The following is an 18,888-nucleotide window of genomic DNA, read 5'->3' on the forward strand; positions in this document are numbered from 1 at the left end:
ACTGCTCGTCATAATATCATACAAGGAGTCCCAGTATCAGTATCAGTGACCCAGGGCCTTGTAAACCAGTCTAACCCAAGACGCCGTTCATTTATCCTATATCGTGACAATCATAACAAGTCCTGGAAGTTATTCGTATCCACAACTCAAGGCATTCTGTGAACCCCGCCGCATCATTCCAACCTCCCAATCACTTTTTGTTTTTTGACTTCCGGTCAATCCTGTCCTTGCCGGGAGCATATGGTGCTGCCACCCCAGCATATTTTTCCTGCTTCCCCTCATTCTTCAAATCATACATGCCGTTGGACCCAAAGACGGCCGGTGATCCCTGAGAAGGGCGGCTCACCTGGTCCGCGTGCAGTTTGTCAAGCGATTCGCCGACGACAGCATACTGCGCCCAGTTTACGGGAGGGCAGCGCACGACATCCTGAGGTTTCGGTAGCGACGACCATTCTCTTGGCTGAGAGCTTTCCTCTTGTCGAGACGAACGCTTGCTGTCTGAGTCGTCATCTTTCATCTCCTCGTCATCGCTGTCGACAGCTCCAAAGACAAAGTCATCTCGCTGTTTCACCTTCCCTGCCGCCAGGTCTTTCAGGAAGGACTCCGGATCCTCCAAGGCTTCGTCCCTGACTCTGTTTAACGCCTGTATGTCTCCCGTTGCTCGCTTCTTTTGGACTTGGAGCACAGATATGGCAGACTTGAGAGCAATTACGTCCGGGTTCGAGTCAAAGTCGATGGGTTCCGGGGGAGGTGGCGGAATGCCTATTTGCTGCGAAGGCTGTGATGAATGGGTAAATGTCTGTCTGGCTGGGGGAAGAGTTCCTGCAGGTGGATGGGCGTCGGAAAGTCTTGCCGGAGCTAGGGGAGGCGTGATGGGGGACATGGGAGGAGGAACGGGGGATGTCGACCGGGACCGGGTGGGTTTGTCGGTTGAGATTGTGAGAGCAGGCATGGTGAGAGTGAGCTGAGCCGGCCGTGAGTATCTCAAATGAGGTGATGACGCGGGTTTGTAGATGGTGGCCGCACTGCACAGCGAGTTGGTTTGGCCTGGCTGGCTTGCGAAACAAATTCAATGTTCGGCAAAGGAATCTGTTCGTGACAGGCAGTTGCTGAGGCGGGACGTCAGAGCAGGCACTGGCCGGTTCTTGGCGCCGCGACGGCCTGCTTGCTGGCTTGGATACCGGATTGGCGGATGCAAAGGTTTGACCAGGGTTTGTTGAAGGATGCTCGCAAACTCCCTTTTCTGAGGTTACACGATGTCGAGTGACTCAAGCCACGCTCGGCCAGATACCAAGATATCGGCGCTTGGTGTTTGAGAGGCAAATGTGTTGCGCGACAATGCGAGGTTGAGAAGCTGAACGGCTGCAGCCACTCAAAGTGGAGGGGGTTCTGGTGCTTGGGTGGGTCCGGCTGGTCTCGTCTTTTGTTCCACGATGGACAAGGTTCGGTGACGGATGGCGAACTGCCACGACTCGCCTTGTGGTTGCCTGGGACCCAGTTTTGAGTCGTGAGCCGCACTTTCACTTTCAATGTTGTCCACCATGCACACGCTTAGATGATGGAGGTAGCAAACTGACATGTGCATGAATCCTCTCTGCCAATTATCCGCATGTTATTTCAGTTTGCTTCAGACAGCCAATTTCTTACTGGTGTCATTCAGTGAGAATGACCATGAGCAACAAATTGGTGGCTGGCAGCTGTTCACAGGGCCACGAAATTACGCAAGCAACACGACCGCACCCATGCTGCTAGTGGCCTGCATGGTGCCGTCAGGTTGACGACATCTGCACGAGATGAAGAGCCTTGGTACATAGGTATGCATAATACTGTCTCCTTCCGTGGTTATGGCTGAAGAGTGTGTATCCGAACCAAGAAACTAAGCGGAGTGCTGGAGCGGCCACACTCGATAATCACGGCCTCCGTTGATTGTGAGCCAGCGACACTGGCGCTTAGCAAACAGTCCATCCTCCAACTGTCAAAGTTTGCGGGTCAACGGGATGCTACACGGGCATGGATCTGCTGGGAATCTCCGAAGCACGGACCTCAACGACAAAATCTAGCCGGGCTGTCAAGTGGCTACCACAATCCCTGTTGAATTGGAACTTAGCAACATCGAATTGGCCAAGACTTGAGGACAACAACTTGCACCGCCGGGCAACTGCACAATCTCCCCCCGAAAGATCAATCGGCGAGAGTGAACTCATAGAGCCAAAACTTTGGAAAACAGCCAATGGGAATTTTTCTTGTATTGCGATTACGAGCAATGGAGGAGGAGATGCCGATTTGGACATTGTTTGCCGCATACTAACTCATGAACTATGCGCCAAAGATCAAATCTTGACCAGCAGAATATCATCGATGTATACCACCGACTGCCCCGTCCCTGGGCCCGCAGCTCGGACTTCAAAGCGAAACTCACCACTTCCATCACCCAGGGCCCATGTTCCAAGATTAACGTTCGTCCACACGCCCCTCTCGGCACGCGTTGAAGTCAACGAAAATGCTGTATTGGCCATACCGGCCACAAAAGTCCATCCACCAGTGCTCCCAGTTTTGAAACGAAAGCGTACACTATAAGTGCCAGCACATGTTGAGATGCCTTGCCACAATCTTATCAACGGATTGGCTTGGCCGCGCACAGAGTTAAAGACGAAGTATACGTTGCTATTTGGACTGTCCTGTTGGAGGCCAGCACCGGTTCCTGGGCCGCCAAGGCCGTCAGTGGCAATTCGCCATGGAAACAACTCCCTGTTTGGGTTTTCAAAGGCGGGATTGCCAAGAATGGAGCCACAAGATGATGGCTCAGGAGTGGCAATAGTCGAAGTGAAGGCTGAGGTAACCGTTGAAGTGACGGTACTGGTGGATGGCGTTATTGTTACCGTCTCCGTACTGGCTGAAAGAGTGACTGTTGTTCCTCCAATTGTGATGGTGGAGGGAGCCGCACATGTAGAGGTGAGTATGTTGGTGATGGTAGATGTGATGGTTGTGGTAGGAGGAGGGATGGTGGGACATGTAGAACTGTCCCTTTGAGTCGAAGTAGAGGTTGGTACAAGACTTGTTGAGGCCAGAAAACAGGCACAGGCACTGCTAATTCTTGATATCTGGCTCGTGGTGCCGCAGTTACCAAGCCAAGCAGGTAGAGAAGCAGTGGCGGTTGGCGCGAGAGATGTTTCCAGGATAGATGAGCACAAGGACGATGCACTTGCTGCCCTTGTGGGATTCTCAACAGCACGAAGGCAGTTGTCAGCATGACAGCCACGCGGGTAGAGGACGCTGGCGACGCTGGTAGAAGGGAGGGTCAGCGCCATCAAGGGCATAGGCCGCCAAGATCTCATCTTGTTCCTGGTGATGCGATATTGCTACCTGATTGATATCCTGTTAACTTGTTTGACATGTTGCTTTCTCCAAATTCGAGTCTCATTTACGGGTATATATACCCAAGTGTATTATGGTTATATTTATGCTCAATATACTTTCACGTCTCTTCACTCTCGTCCTTCGGATCCACCGACATACTCAATTCTGGCTAAAGACGATGAAGAGCGCGGTCGGGCGAGTAGGGCTGAGCTCCTTTGCAAGCTTATGGTGCTTCGCATAGAGCTAACTCGACCAATTCGCTCTGCCCATCAAGCTTCAGGTGCCACTTACCCTTGTCCGCCAAGGCAACAATATTTCAATAGTTGTGACAATGTCGGGCTGAGCGAGATGATGCTGTTTGCCCGGAAGAACCACGAACGTCCTCGACACAGTACAAGAAGACGGTCGCTGCTATATGTGCGGATGTATTTATCGTTGTTGGAGCTGGACACTCGGCCGAGCCCTGATGAGTGAAGATGTGAAATTTGATGCCTGGAAGATTTTATGAGGTAGACGAGGTAGACGATGGTCGGTTGGTTGAATGGCTGAAGGAAACCAGACACCAGGTTTACGCACCTTGTATGCAACAACCCTAGCAGTGGTAATCTGGGCTTCTGACCCGAAAAACACGCACTTTTCGGTTAGAATTTCGTACAATGCAAACTTACTTAAGTAGTTCCCAAGTCGACTAATCAGCACAACAGCTGCGCAATAATTGAATTTACCAAAGCCATCAAGATCTCGCCTGCTCTGCTCGTCCCCATGGGGTGTGTGCACCGAAAAATGGTGATTCTGGTGGCACCAGCATCTCCATCTTTCCTCAACATCCCCAGCTTGCGACAACAACTTTCTTTTCGCACGCCACCCATCAACCTGGCATCATTGCGACAGGCATACATTCAATGGTGTGTCTCAGCAGCTCATTTCTAGAAGTTAGACCACTAGCATGCTGACCCATGAACCCTGTTCTTCAGCAGTAGTTCGCAGGGATGTCCGATCTGCGAAATCCACCAACAATCAACGACCAACAAGCCCAGAACACGTCTATCGACGTTCTTGCATTGACGAGCCAATTTCGCATCAGCAATACCACTGGATGGAAATATTCAGGATAAACCCAACCACTATGCAAGCGAGCGGATGCTCACTCTTCCCACGGCACCATTTCCGGGGGCCGAACAAACAAAGGTGGCAGTCGCTGGTAGGATGTCCTCGTCGGTTGGTGCCGGCCCAGTTTTCGCTTCGGACATGGAAAATGCATGTGCTTGTTTATTTTTTTGCCAATAAATGTACAAAAGAGGCGCATCCAAAGTTGGCCTAGGCTTGCCGTTGGGAGTTGGCGCAAGGGGGATGGGGGGAAGAAGGCGTTGGCGCCGGAGCAAAACGAAATACTTTTCTCCCAAGCCTCCAGAACTCTTGGCTGCAAGGACCCAGGCCCTCCGCATCTGACTATTAATATAGATGGGTGACCGTGGTGGTCGAGGCCTCGCTTTCCTTTTTCCTTTTGTTGTCCCCGGCGTCCATACTCTGTGCAGAGTGTCAGCATTGGTCTCTGCTGTTCACTTTGTTCGTTTGGTGCTCTTTTCGACTGAGGAGTCGTGGTTGCGGTGGTTACAGATTGGACCGGACTTGACAAGGTCGTTGGTGAGATAATTCGGCTGGTTGGTCCAGCGAGTTTGCGAGTTTGCGACTGTGTACCCAATTTTGCGATTTCTCATCATCCTTTGGATTCTCCGTCGCTCGGACTTTGCCGACATTTTATCAACCATTTTCATAATTCCTTCGCTTACCTCAACACTTTCAACACCCCTCCGCCAGTTTCGCCTTCAAATGAACGACTAGAGTTGTCTTCTCCTCACAAGATTCAACCAGAGCACGCCACCTTTCTGAGTTGGAAATCAAGCCTCTAAATCCGTTGTTACCAGCAAAGACAATATCAACACACACAATTTTTACTCCAATCCTGCGACATCATAGCAACCAGCTCTCTGTGCAAATACCCGCGGCGGGGGTCAAGATGGGGAAGAGAGGAGAAAAGTCGTCGGTGTCAGTGTCGAGAACCGACTCTGTCGCACAAACACCACCACATAGTCGTCGACACCATAGATCTACCACACTTGACTCATCTTGTGACGGCATCGCATCGGATGACTATGTCGCGTCTCACTCTGCCTCGACGTACTCCCAGTCTTCAGGCTACGACTACTCTTTAACCAGCGGAGAAGCAAAGCGAGACGCACAATCTGGCCAGGTATCAGCAGCAAAGAACAGCAGTACCAAGCCGAGGTGGCTTAAGAGCGTAAAGAGTTGGTTATCCGTCAGCGAACCATCTGCGCAAGCCCTCAAACACCAGCGACTTTCTACATATCAGCGCTACGGAATAGAACTTGGAGACCCCGATGCCGCAGCCAAGATGCACCTGCCCATAGGCAAGGTTCCCGATGGAGTGACAACTTCGACGACAGGTCCGAACCCCGAGAAAGTGTTGCAGGATAGAGTAAGGCGGAATTCGACGAAACATCAATACACACAGCATAGCGGATCGCAGTCACGGTCCAGTGGAATTTCATCAGGATCAAACCCGAGCACGAAAGACGCAAGGAAGATTGCGCCTTGGGTAGAGTGAATACATTGTTACCAGGGATGGGAGCCGAATGGCAAACGAGATATTATGAGATATGACCATCGAGTAGCGTTTATTTTCCGGACGACAACGGCCTCGTCAGTAGCACGGCGTTGCTATACCAATAGGGCATGGAGGATCAGAATGGGCTGGTCCTCCTGATATTTTTAATCCATCAGGCGGGGAGCGTTTGGGTTTGCCTTCTCTTGCAGGCGATGTGTTTGTCGCTGTATTTAATTGGGCCTTTTTGTATATTTGTCGATACCCTGGTAAATACAACCATGATCTGAGACATGTTGCGGGCCCATTTCAGCTTTCCCAACGAGATCCATCTCCATGCCGAATCTACACCAGCCACTATCGATCACAGCATGCAATAAAATGTAGCTGGAGCGTCCAACCATGTCAGCGCCAAAGAACGACGAATGCTGCTCGTACACCAATGAAATCAGCACAGTCACTAGACGCTGTATTCTGCTGGTGCAGCCAAGTTCTGTTGTCTAGACTCACATGGACGGACTCGGGCGGGAATAGAGTTCATCATCGTCTCTGTAACGGCACTAGCTCGTTGCGCATCGCAGCCGTTGATTGGCCACAGCTCCTTCCCAGCTTCTGAGCAAATCTGGCTATGACGTATCTCTTGCCTCGGACAACGGCAAATGTGATGGGCAATTGCGATTGCGCATGTATTTCTTGATCCGGGGGAGGGGACATGAAGAGCAATAAGAGGGTGTTGATGGCCGTTTAGAAGCAACCGTGTGCATACCTCATTGTATTGAAAGACAGGGCGGCACCATACCTTGTGTTTATAGTAGACTCATGACCGACTCTGCAAAGGGTAGCGATCTTGATTTCTTTCTTCATATTCTAGGAGCTGTCGATACTTGAGCTGTGGGTAAACACACCTTCCCACGGACGGTATACGGGCTTGATTCCTCAGCAGCAAGTCAAATCTAACCACGTCGCCGCACCATCGCCACAATGCCTCTCTTCAGCAAAAAGAAGGATGACGACCAAAATGGCCGAGAACACCGCGAGTCCACCGAAGAGTCGGAGCAGGCACCACCCGACGAGCATACTCGCCTGCTTCCCAACCGCGTCGACTCAAGTAGAGACTCGAACCGAGTCCTCCTGACACCAGACGATCCCGCAGTATCGCCATATAACCTGTGGAGCATCCGAATCCTGCGATATCTGACGTTGCTCTTCACGGCCGTCACCTTCGTCTGGTGGGTTCTCTTGTTGGTGTCTTCCTTTGCAACACCGCCAGGATTTCACACACGGGGCAGTGGATTTCTTGCGTTTGGATTTACGACTTTGACAATGGCAAACATGGCTTTTCTTCTCATCTTCTTTGGCGTGCCGAGCAAGGCGGTTCGGATTCTGGCGTTTGTAATGGCTGTGAGTGCATTCCGTTGTGGTCGTGTGAAATTACGTTTGACTGACCTTGGTTGCAGTTTTTGGTACTTCTCGATATGATTATCCTTCTTGCGGTTCCCAGCAGACACGATATGAGGAAGGATGGGTTGGTATTGTGAGCGTTATATGGGCCCTGCACATGAGTCTCTGGACACTCCTTACAGACCGAATGGTGAAATGGGGCAAAGAAGAGGAGGAGGAGAGGTTAACGGGTCGTGCTGAGACGAGAAGAACATTGACGGAATGGACAGCAGTCATGGTCTCAACTGTCGCCTTTGTCGTCATGCTTGTTGCCGTCGTTCTAATCACACTTACCATTATTCTTCGATCACTGGATGCTGGATTTTCTGCCCCAGGACAAATGTATGGCGTTGATGGGGACAAGTACCGCATCCACGTATACTGTCATGGAAACAAGACGAATGCGCAAGGGGAAGAAATTCCTACTGTGCTCTTCGAGGGAGGAGAGCGACCTGTTGAAGAAGGACTATGGCCATTCGCAAACAATGCTATAAGAAACGGCTCTATTTCACGATACTGCTTCGCCGACCGCCCTGGCATAGCATGGTCAGACACTGCACCATCTCCTCTATCATCTGGTTTCGCAGTCGATGTGCTCAGTGAAGCTCTCGCCAAGGCCGGTGAGCAAGGACCTTGGATACTCGCCAGCGCTGGTATTGGCTCCCTCTACTCGCGCGTATTCTCTTCACGTCACGGCCACGATGTGAAGGGGCTCTTGCTCATTGATCCTCTTCACGAGGACCTCCTCGGACCGATGGCGTCACCTGGCCGCGGATTCTTACTCTGGCTCCGTGGTATCATATCTCCCCTTGGACTCGACCGCCTCCCAGGTGCGATCTTCAAAGGTCGTACTTCTCAGGATCGCGTGTATGGCAGATCCTCGCAACAGGGCGGAAAGTTCATCTTTGCCAAGCTCCAGGAAAGCCTAGTATTGGATTCTTTCACGAAGCGAGATGTCAAGAGTAGCCGCCAGATTCAAGAAAAGGACACGCCTTTGGTGGTTATTAGTTCCGGCATACAAGTGAAGCGGAGTAAGGACTGGGAGCGAAAACAGAGGGACCTGACGAGCTTGACGGATAATTTGAAGGAGTGGGATATTGTGAATGGCGCGGGGCATGAAGTCTGGGGTACTTTGGAGGGAAGGGAAATGATTGAGAAGAGGTTGAAGCAGCTCGTAAGAGGAGATTGATTTAGTTTGACCGGTTGAGTCATGTCAGGAGAGATGCATTGGGCATTGGGCATTTGGATTGAGGTGGAGGTATATTGGTCTTTATTTATTGGCATACAGGTTGGCTGGCTCGTTTATTTGGAGTACTTAGGTGGCAATGTACAGAATGTATTACTCACTGCGAAGTATCCGTAAATCATGACTTTTGTATTGGAATATTGCGCGTGTCATAGCGTCTCATCGTACAATCCGTCTCAACATGGGAGACAATCGTTTTCTATACAATCTGCAAGGCTTCTGGTTATTCGATCCCTTGACATCTGGATTTAGTAGGTGGAAAGCATATTGCGTTAGAGTATCTTGCTTCTTCCGACCGAAATCATCCACGTCGAATACAGGCGGTGACCAGTCCCAGCTGTATAGCCCATACTTCTCCGCTGGATCTGGGAGCAGTCGATTTGCGGCAAGCCGACAGAAGTCTGGACAGCCTCTGAAACTATCAATGTCATATGAGTATCAGTCACGGCGGGGTCCAGGATATTTCTACAAACGCATATACTGGCACGTCGTCGGCTTCGGTTTCGTCTGATTTTACGGCATCTGCACACACCAGCTTCGGCAGTTCAAAAAGCTTGTTTCTTCATGCCCCAAAACGTGACGTCGGACCAAGAAAATTTTTCTTGTTCGTGACAATGCTCAAGATGGTGTGTGATGGGCAAAACCACGGCGGCACTTTAATTCCTCATTCCCACAACCAGCTCTCGGGATCAAGCATGTAACCTCCCTTGCAGTCAATCGTTACACGACTCGGGTAGATTTAGAAGCACACCAATTGATTCTTTGCTAGATACGACAAGCCTGAGGCGGAAACAACCAATTACCCAGGTTTGCAGTCTTGGCAAGGCATTTGGGCTCCGCTTTGTGTTGCTCCTTGTATTTGATGTCATCGTTCCATATTGCCTGCGGGAGCATCCCTGGACAAAGGACCCATCTGGGCCCCTCTGGCCATCTCAGAAAAGAGACAGTCAAGCCTAAATTTGAATTCGAATTTTTTGGTGTTGGGCCAATCTGGCAACCGAGTACTCCGTAGGTAATGACTTGAGGTTGAAGAGTGGTTACCAGCTTCAGGATATGCGGATCTGCATGAGGTCCAGAAAATTCATGATCGGCCAGACGAAAGGAATGCCATGTGTGCGCCACGCACCACATTAATGTCCCTTGGAAAGACAAAAGACACCACCACGGTTCATGGGCTCCTTGAAAGCAAGTTTGCGGCCCACTGTCGCGAGGACAGAGCCGAAACTCTAAATGACAACAAAGGAGATCGGAGAATTTCTACCGTTCAATTGGCGACGAGGACATCGGGCCCGAGGACAAGAGCTTCACGCCACCAAAAGCAATTAAATCATCAGCATCGTGAGGCAGATTCAAACGGGTTGTTGGCGATCTTGCACAGCAGGTCGCACTGTGAAGTAGACTGAGAAGCGTCTCTCGTCGGCAATGGGGCTGGTTGTTGTTTACAGCAGTTTGCCTACCTCTGGCGCTTCTGTGAGGACAGCCTCATTCACAATGAAGCAAAACGCCTAAGGAAGAGCCCAAGCAGTGGCTCAGCCAGACCAACAGAAATGTACCTCGTTGGGGGACAAGATCAATGCATACAGCCGAAGATGGCAACATGTCTGCCTCACGAATATGTTGTTTTCCCCTCCCAGTACTTCAGCCCTGCCTGGCGCTCTTGTGGCTGGATGGCCGCCAAATGGTTCCCTTGTTTGTTCATTCTATTTTCTCGTATACCAACTTCAGCACAATGTGCGTGCTCGATGTTGAGCAGAAACGGTATAGTCGATCTGCGTGGTTCCTCGGTAGCATGCATGCTAAGTGATGACGCGCGAATGACACTGAAGAAGCCTCAGACGAAAAACAATAAAAGAAAACAAGGACGTGCTCAGCAACCCAAAGCCAGGAGTACAACAAGTGCGTAGCACGAGAAACAATACGGACAGACAGCAGGGACAACCTGCATGTCGTACTGTAGACATCTCGAGGGATCTCGGGTATGACGATGTGAATCGGGTCAGGAGCCCAGTCGTTGTCCAGTTCAACAAGTGCCAGAGTCCGGCACCACCCATCCACCACTTGGTAGGCTGGGAGATGAAGGGGGTGGGCAAACCGAACTTGGATGGGAGTCTCACCCTCACCAGGTCTCCGTAATAACTACCACTCCGTGCTCCGCAGTTGGCGCTGGGGAAATTACGGTACGGGGTCATTGATTCCACAGCTCTGTCGAAGCTTCTTCCTTGCTGGGTAAACCGACCGCCGCCTAGTGTGAGGTGGACTAGGGGGTCACTTCTGACGGGGAAGCTAAAGTTTGCGCTCTTTTGAATGTTCCTGGCGATTTTATTGGGGAGTTTTGGGTCTTAGGTCTGTTGTTTTTGGAGCGGCAACACCCATTTGAGGCCTGTCTAACTGCTAACGTCAAAGGTCAACAAGGGGAGTCAGGCACTTGACTTACTTGGACAGAGCAAGAAGTTGAACTTGACCCCTTTCTGTTGTGCCATGTCCACCTGCGGCTCTGCCTTTGCCAGGTCTTTGAGATGGATGTCCAGTTGGTGGTGATGGCCTTGAGTGCTTTCTAGGTTCCAAGCAGATGACATGCCTGGCAAGAACCCAAGTACCTACCTAGGTAGGTACCTGGCACAGAAAGGGCTTGCAATTCTGTGTGGTGGCAGCTCCTTCCTCCAGGCACAATGCAATGCTCCTGCCATCAGACGGGATTTAACACTTGGGTAAGTGCGGTAGTTAGTGCTTTCTATAATTGGCGCATGCACGTGTCTGGTATGCTGCAGCTGGCTTCAGGGGTCCGCGTCGCAGTGTTGGCTGCCGTCTGGTCAACTGGTGTGTTTGTTGCTGGTCAAGTCAAGTCTGGCTGTGGGTGTTTTTCGTTTCTTGTTTCCAGTTCTTCAGTCAATTCCAAACAAATGATGGCTTCTGTCAAACCGGTTGATATGATCAGATGCTTGATCAATAGGCCACCCAGACAGCCCCAACAGCCTGGCAGGTGTCGAAAGCTGGCGGGCACAGGGCGTTCCACAGTGACATGACGCTCCCGCGATTTCTGTCCACTGCTGGCACCACTGCCAGACGGCCAGCTGTGTCCAACCAGACCAGAACTTGACACTAGACCAGAAAGGACTCCTCCAATCAGCGGTCGCCTTTGCTCCCCCAAGTGTACCCAATGCCCGTCATTGGGGCTTTCCCATTGACTTGACTGCTGGAGTCTGGTCTGGTATTACCGCCTGGCCATTCAATCTTCGATGCTGGCGCGACTCCCCGGTCCCCTAATACCTCATTGTGCTTCCAGTCTTCCAGTCTTGGTCTGGCCAGTCCCAACCGTCAGTCTTTGGTCCCTTGTCCCTGGCCCACCCCTCTGAAATGCTATGCCATGCCATTTGATGCCATGCCCAACTAGAAGTCAGAGGTACATGCTCAAGTCTAGTCTAGTCCAGTACTCTGGTACCCCGTTCCCTTCAACTTGTGGTCCCCTCGACCTGGCCAACGCCAACACCAGACATCACTACCACCATTTCAGTTCAGTTCGAATTCTGTTGCCATATCGCTCACGTCGCCGCCGCCTGCATCCTTCACTGTTTTTACACGATTCAGCCTTAAGTTACATGACAGTCATACCCAGTCGACCTTCATCTTCCGAGTATCGTCACATTGTCGTCGCTCTCACTGTGTTGCCATTGCCCAGCTCTCACCCGATTCCCGAAGCTCAGCCCCGACCTCGACACCTTGCAGCCGTTGGGCAGTCACGCGAACAACTACACGCCCTTGGTCTGCGCCGCCAGACTGCCTCTTCGTTGTGCGCGTATTTGTCACAGTCGCTCAACATCTTCAATTGGCATCCGTATTACTTTCGAGGACCATCTTAGCTGATGCCGACCGCTAGATCTGCCCCTCGTCCTCTTCGGTCGTACACCTGGCGCTGAGACGAGACAGTACTTGGACGCAGCAACCTCTTGTCTGTCTGTGTGGTTGCCAGCAGAATACAATCGACGGCTACGTGTGCCACGACGGGAGAAAAGTGTTGTATTCCTCTAGTTTGGCCGACGCTGCGCTATCACCACGGCCACGATGGCGTCGGACCACGGCAGGCCTTCTACCGACCGCTCTCGTGGCGACTACGCGGGCTCTGACTCGGGCTACCCATCCGACAAGAACTGGCAGAATGGAGGATCAAGAACACCAGATAGTACATATCGTCTAAAACCTACCACGTCTGGCTCCAGCATGCCTGGATCTTTTCCCGGTGCCTGGGGTGATGAGCAACCGCCCCGCAAGAGCGGGGAGAGGAATCGATCGCGACAAAGAAATGGGCGCACCGCCAGTGGCCAGTTGAGGATTTGCAAAAAGTGCGGAGAGCCATTAACTGGCCAATTTGTGCGAGCCCTTGATGGCACCTTTCACCTGGATTGCTTTAAGTGTCGAGTAAGTAAAGTGGAAGGATGGGACATCAAGTCGAACCTGCGGCAGATTCCATCTTCTCTGCTCTTTCCCACCAAACTCTCGTCTTGCTTCCCAATTATTCCCCCAATCCTCCTCCACCCTTTGATTTTCTTCTCCAACTAATCACCCAAATATAGGACTGTGGTGAGATTGTGGCATCGAAGTTCTTTCCCGCCCATGACGAGAATGGCGACGGACCTTACCCCCTCTGCGAGACAGATTATTTTAGAAGACTAGGCTTGCTCTGTTACCAATGTGGGGGAGCCTTGAGAGGATCCTACATCACTGCGTTGGACCGAAAGTATCATGTCGACCATTTTACCTGTTCACTTTGCTCTACCGTTTTTGGAGCCCAGGATAGCTACTATGAGCACGATGGCAACGTCTACTGCCACTACCACTACTCGACTCAGTTTGCACAGCGGTGCAACGGTTGCCAAACGGCCATTTTGAAGCAATTCGTTGAGATATTTCGCAATGGTCAAAACCAGCATTGGCATCCTGAGTGTTACATGATTCACAAGTTTTGGAATGTCCGTCTCGGACAACCGAGCGACACGCCAGATGAGCCGCCACCAGAACCAAAGGATGACGCTGCCAGAGAATTAATTCGAGTTGAAGAAGAGCGCATGGAAGAAAAGGTTTACCGCATCTGGAGTGTTCTGTCGACGTTTGAAGAGTCCTCCGCGGCGTGTATCTCGGATATGCTCCTCCACGTCAGCAATGGAGCCTACGTTGATGGTGTACTTGTTGCAAAGCGTTTCATTTGGCATGTTGAGATTCTCTTTCAGTCGGCAGATAGACTCGACCAGATGGTACTATCGCACAGTGAAAAAGGTAACAGTCGCCCCAACCTATGGCATGCGTTAAAGACGGTTTCGGCTGACATGATCCTGCACAGGTCTTTCATATGGGCGTGAAGCCAAACTTCTCTGCAAAAAGATTGTCTCATTCTTTTCGTTACTGTCAAAAACGCAAGACACAACGGTCCGAAAACTCGGGGTGACGCAAGAACTGTTGTCCCTCGTTACTGGATTAGCTCATTATCTCAAGCTCTTGATCAGGATTTGCCTCCAGGGAGCGCTGCGGCTTGAACGCGATAATGGAGTTTTTGATGGACTGGATCAACTTTTGAACGACCTCAACGACTTTGAGACGTACAAGACTGACGAAAACTTGATGCAAACAACGATGGGAGGTGCAAATCTCTCCGCCAAAGACTCAGATCATTGTGCGTATTGCAAACGGTCGGTTGAGGATGAGTGTGCAAAGAATGGCGAGTTGCGATGGCACCTTGCTTGCGTTAAATGCGGCAGATGTGGGAAAGAGTTGGGAAGAACCCTGGACGAGGCGCGCCACAACGCATTTGATGGCAAAATTTATTGTAGCAACTGCGTTGCAGTTAATACTGACGGGGCATTGCCATTTGAGCATATAACAAAACTCGGGCAATACGTTTTTCTGCTCAAGGTTGCCCTGGCTCGACTATTAGATATCCTTCGAAGCAATGGCACGTTACCGTATACGATGGAAGAAATTCAAGCCGCCGCCAACAACAAGCTAGGAACGCCACCGTTCCTTGCATCAGATGTAAGGTCAAAGTCATATGCGGGAAGTGGGGAGAAGGACAACAGCAGCCACCGAGAATCAACCTATGAAAACACACTGAATGAAGTTCGACGTCTGCGAAGTACCCGTCTTGATCGACATTTATCAACAAGTGTTCGCCAGGCACGTTCCTCTCGTGTTATGGATGCGGATGGGAAAGGACCACGGCCGAGCTCAGCTGGCGCTGACGAACCAAGGAACGACTTGCAGGGCTCGACCGACTTAATGTTTGGACAAAACGATGCCATTACGCTAGATGACATTCCTCGCATCGTTGCTGTTGAGCAATCCCGCGAGCAGCAACAGCAGCGCGACCGAGACGCCCGTCAGGATCCGTTCCGTGGTCCTGGTGCCGATGGTATGCGACCCCCAGGACACCAAAGAACGCAGTCCGCCAGTAGAGATCCTGATATGCGTGCTGCGGAAGCCATACCGACCCGAATGGTTCGCAAGTTCTTTCCGGAACTTTCCGCCCTCGAGTACTTCAATGTGCGCCATTTGGCGGTGTTGACAATGCATCCACTTGTCGAGCATGAGTTTACACTGGACGAGCTACTGAATTTTATCGAGTCCCGAAAACAACCAACATTTTGGAAGAACCTGGGCAAGGCATTCAAAAATGACAAGAACAAGAGTGTCAAAAAGAAGGGCGTTTTTGGAGTCCCTTTGGAGATTATTATCGAACGGGATGGTGCCGATTCCACCGATGGCGTCGGTCCTGGCACGTTGCGCATTCCTGCAATTGTAGATGATATCATTGCATCAATGCGTAAGATGGACCTGTCGGTAGAGGGTGTATTCCGAAAGAACGGCAATATCAAAAAGCAGGGTGCAATGGTCGAAAAGATCAACCAAGAGGGCTGTGACGTTGTTAATTTCATGGAGCAACCTGTGGTTCAACTGGCAGCATTGCTGAAGCGATATCTTCGAGATCTGCCTGATCCATTGATGACGCACAAGCTGTATAGCCTCTGGATCACAGCAGCAAAACTCCCCGATCTAGAAAGGAGAAAGCAGTGCCTTCACTTGACTTGCTGTCTTCTGCCAAAGAGCCACCGCGATAGTCTTGAAATTTTGTTCACCTTTTTGAAATGGGCTGGGTCGTTCCACCAGCTCGACGACGAGGTTGGATCCAAGATGGACATTAGGAATCTCGCTACGGTTATCGCGCCGAATATTCTAACGAACCCTACCAAGCTTCCGGCTTTGGACAGCGAAGCTATATATGTCATTGACGCTGTGGAAATGCTCATTGCGAATATCGAGGAAATGTGCCAGGTAGGTCCCTTCTTTCCTCGTCTCGAGGCGTACATACGAAGGCCTTGAACACTGACAATATTTGTACGTAGGTACCAGATGATTTGTTGACATTACTCAACGATCCTTATATCTTCAGCAACAGCGGGGAAATTACGACAAAGGAAATTCTCAAGAGATTTCAGGATCGGAGGGATCAAATGCCGGTGGCCGAGATCAGCGAAGTTTATAACAGACCTGACGTGTCTACCCGATCTCCTCCAAAACGAGTGGACACTGATCCTTCCATATGGCAAGGCGAGAGAACAGTTCGCCGAGTCCAGGATCCGTCCGCTCCTCCTATCAACTCAGGACAGGGCACACCGCCACAAAGATGGCCTGCACCAGGAGAACACCAACACCCTCGGGGACCGTACGATCCCAGGTTTAACCATTCAGACAGTCATATAGACAGCCCAGATTCCCAGCGAGGCGACTGGCGCAACTCGGGCTGGGGTCGTCGAGGCGGCGGCCTCGGCGTTGGGGGGAATTCATGATTAGCGTTTACGCTTTCGGCATTCTACATACTGGTGACTCGTGCCGCCAGGTGCATTTAACACACAAGCGCTTTTTCTCACACCAAAAAGAAAACGATATGATTTTGGGTGTAGCCATATGCATTATCAACGGCGTTACCTTTTCACTTTGGTCATTCAATAAGCAACACAAAAGGTCCATGCAAGTTCCTTGATGCTCATCCTACTCTTTTTCTATTATTCCGAGCCAGTTTCACTTCTGGGTCGTTGGCCTTGATACTCATTACGTCATCATCGTCATCATCATATCTTCCATCACCGATAACGCGGACATGACGATTTTCGTGGTTGTTTGCACATCCCTTCGCTGGTCACTTTTGCTCTTGCCTGTTGAGTTTTCATTCTTCTTTTACAGTGGCTTGTGGCGACCGAGTTGTCAATTTTTTCCTTTTATATTCTTGAGTCTGTTGCCGAGCTTGTTTGCATATGCAAATGAAGCAAACCCTCAGCTGGGACTGACCACTTTTGTTTCAATTCTATATTCGCCCCTTAAAAGCTCGTTTCCGGTAATGCATTCCCGGGCGTTCTGAGTGGCCTTTTTTCTTTCTCTTCTACTTTCTCGCCTCTCTTTGACGAATGCTTCTTTGTCACTGGGTGAAATTACGTTCTTGTTGCCGGTGATTGTGGCAGTTAGCCTTTACTTTGGCATGGCGTGTTGGACCATTTTTCAGTTCTTGATATGAGGCGAAGAGCATCAGGGAAAGGATGACAGAAGCACGCCCCTTTCATCCTTTGGTGCTATTTTTTTTTTTCAAAACGGAAGAAGAGAAACCAATGTTCAATGTTTATCCTTTTGTATAAAGGATGGGTGTTTTAGCCACTTTGACGGGTGGTGAAGGGCTTGTGGAGTGAAGGTTTGGGATGTGGGAATTTTCATAGCGAGACATTGGTGATACGTACCTAGGTAGTTTAGGCGGCCTGTTGGCAGCAATAGAGGACATTACTTCATGTTTTGATGTTGCCTTTGTAGATACTGCGCATTGGTGTATGTAGCGTGCGTGCATTTCCCAGTATTAATTAACCAGCCCGAGGGCACATCTTTTTCAAAATATACATGTAAAGTCTCTTACAATACACTCCCTCCACAGCCTTATCTCCTTTCTTCGGCCAGTCATTCACACCTCCTGCAATCAAGCCTTCCTCTCCTGCTCCAAAAACCAGGCCACACCCCTATCCACACCCTCCTGCAGCGTCCACAACGGCTCATACCTCAACACACTCTTCGCCTTTGTAATGTTATAATACCTCGTCATGGTGGCCATCGTAGCCCTCACTTTAGTAAACGTAGGCGGTTTCCGAATGATACTGAAGAAGATTTCGCTCAGCGTACCCAGCATGAGGCTCGTGCCCTTGCCAAACTCCCACACACCCTTTGTGCCGGCAGTATTCCCCGCGGCCTTCCACACGGCGCGGGCGAAATCCCAAAAGTAGCAGGGCGAGTCGTTTGTGATGATGAAGACTTCACCGTCGACTTTTTCGTGGTCGAGCGGCTGGGTGGTGGACGATGCGGTGAGGAGGAGGGCCTTGGCGGCGAGGAGGTGCGCGTGGGCGACGTTGCCTACGTAGGTGAAGTCGAAGAGGTTGGTGTTGTCGCCGAGCTGGACGTGCGACTTGTTGGTGCGGTAGGCCTTGATGAAGCCGTGGAGGGTTTGGACGTCGCCTTCGCCGAATATGCCTGCTGGGCGGAGGGAGGTGGTGAGGAGCTTGGGGGAGCGGTTTGCCGCGAGGACGATTTCTTCGGCGGCCGCCTGCGCTGGTTAGCTTCCGTCTTATAGATGAAGTTGCAAAGAGGGGACATGCCTTGGTTTCGGAGTAGTATTCATTTTGCTGGTCGCCTCTGATGACGGGCCATCGCTCGTCGGCGTTTCGCAGGTCATTCACGTTGTCGCTGATGACGCTCGCGGAGCTCGTGTACACCAAAGCCTTGACATTGGCGGCTTGACAGGCCTGTACGACGGACTGGGTGCCGTCGACGTTGACCTTTTTGAAGAGTTCTTTTGCGTTGGTGGTCTCGCCGCCTTGCGTGGGGGAGGCGGTGTGGATGACGACGTCGGGCTTGAGATCCTCGAGGAGAGATTGCAGGCGGTCCGAGTTGGTGATGTCGCATTCGTGGTAGGCGGCGGAGGGGTTGCGGTTGTTCTGGCAGCGCAGGTCGATGGATGTGATGGACGTGGTGGTCCATTGGGTGAGGGCGAGGTTGATGATGTGGTGGCCGAGGAAGCCGTTGCCGCCGATGACGACGACGCGGCCGAGGTCGCCGCGTTTAGACATTTTGGGTTGGAGGATTGAGGTGTGATGGTGGTTGAAGGGGGGGATGATGTGTTTGGGGTTGATGAGGTGGTTGATTGTGG

At 51.1% G+C, this 18,888-nt stretch overlaps 6 protein-coding genes across 6 annotated transcripts; 3 read left to right on the forward strand and 3 right to left on the reverse strand.

Moving 5' to 3' along the window:
* Window positions 1-190: 190 nt before the first annotated feature.
* VFPPC_16450 (hypothetical protein) lies at window positions 191-952 on the reverse strand (the record flags this gene model as incomplete). The annotated part of the gene is made up of 1 exon (XM_018294203.1): window positions 191-952. The coding sequence occupies one exon, from the start codon at window positions 950-952 to the stop codon at window positions 191-193; it is 762 nt and encodes a 253-aa protein (XP_018140878.1).
* A 1,378-nt stretch (window positions 953-2,330) lies between these two features.
* VFPPC_09162 (hypothetical protein) lies at window positions 2,331-3,335 on the reverse strand (the record flags this gene model as incomplete). Its single annotated transcript, XM_018287746.1, has 1 exon — window positions 2,331-3,335. The coding sequence occupies one exon, from the start codon at window positions 3,333-3,335 to the stop codon at window positions 2,331-2,333; it is 1,005 nt and encodes a 334-aa protein (XP_018140877.1).
* Window positions 3,336-5,374: 2,039 nt separating this feature from the next.
* VFPPC_14551 (hypothetical protein) lies at window positions 5,375-5,983 on the forward strand (the record flags this gene model as incomplete). The annotated part of the gene is made up of 1 exon (XM_018292319.1): window positions 5,375-5,983. One exon carries the CDS (start codon window positions 5,375-5,377, stop codon window positions 5,981-5,983), a length of 609 nt encoding a protein of 202 aa, XP_018140876.1.
* Window positions 5,984-6,961: 978 nt separating this feature from the next.
* Window positions 6,962-8,609, forward strand: VFPPC_09161 (hypothetical protein; the record flags this gene model as incomplete). Its single annotated transcript, XM_022428644.1, has 2 exons — window positions 6,962-7,385; window positions 7,438-8,609. The coding sequence occupies 2 exons, from the start codon at window positions 6,962-6,964 to the stop codon at window positions 8,607-8,609; spliced, it is 1,596 nt and encodes a 531-aa protein (XP_022284220.1).
* A 4,116-nt stretch (window positions 8,610-12,725) lies between these two features.
* Window positions 12,726-16,498, forward strand: VFPPC_09159 (Rho GTPase activator (Lrg11); the record flags this gene model as incomplete). The annotated part of the gene is made up of 4 exons (XM_022428643.1): window positions 12,726-13,079; window positions 13,235-13,934; window positions 13,999-15,983; window positions 16,055-16,498. The coding sequence occupies 4 exons, from the start codon at window positions 12,726-12,728 to the stop codon at window positions 16,496-16,498; spliced, it is 3,483 nt and encodes a 1,160-aa protein (XP_022284219.1).
* A 1,169-nt stretch (window positions 16,499-17,667) lies between these two features.
* Window positions 17,668-18,808, reverse strand: VFPPC_09158 (C-3 sterol dehydrogenase/C-4 decarboxylase family protein; the record flags this gene model as incomplete). Its single annotated transcript, XM_018287742.1, has 2 exons — window positions 17,668-18,285; window positions 18,419-18,808. 2 exons carry the CDS (start codon window positions 18,806-18,808, stop codon window positions 17,668-17,670), a joined length of 1,008 nt encoding a protein of 335 aa, XP_018140872.1.
* Window positions 18,809-18,888: the final 80 nt, after the last annotated feature.

The sequence above is a fragment of the Pochonia chlamydosporia genome, chromosome 6 (assembly GCF_001653235.2).
Source record: "Pochonia chlamydosporia 170 chromosome 6, whole genome shotgun sequence".
NCBI classification, from domain to species: Eukaryota; Fungi; Ascomycota; class Sordariomycetes; order Hypocreales; family Clavicipitaceae; genus Pochonia; species Pochonia chlamydosporia.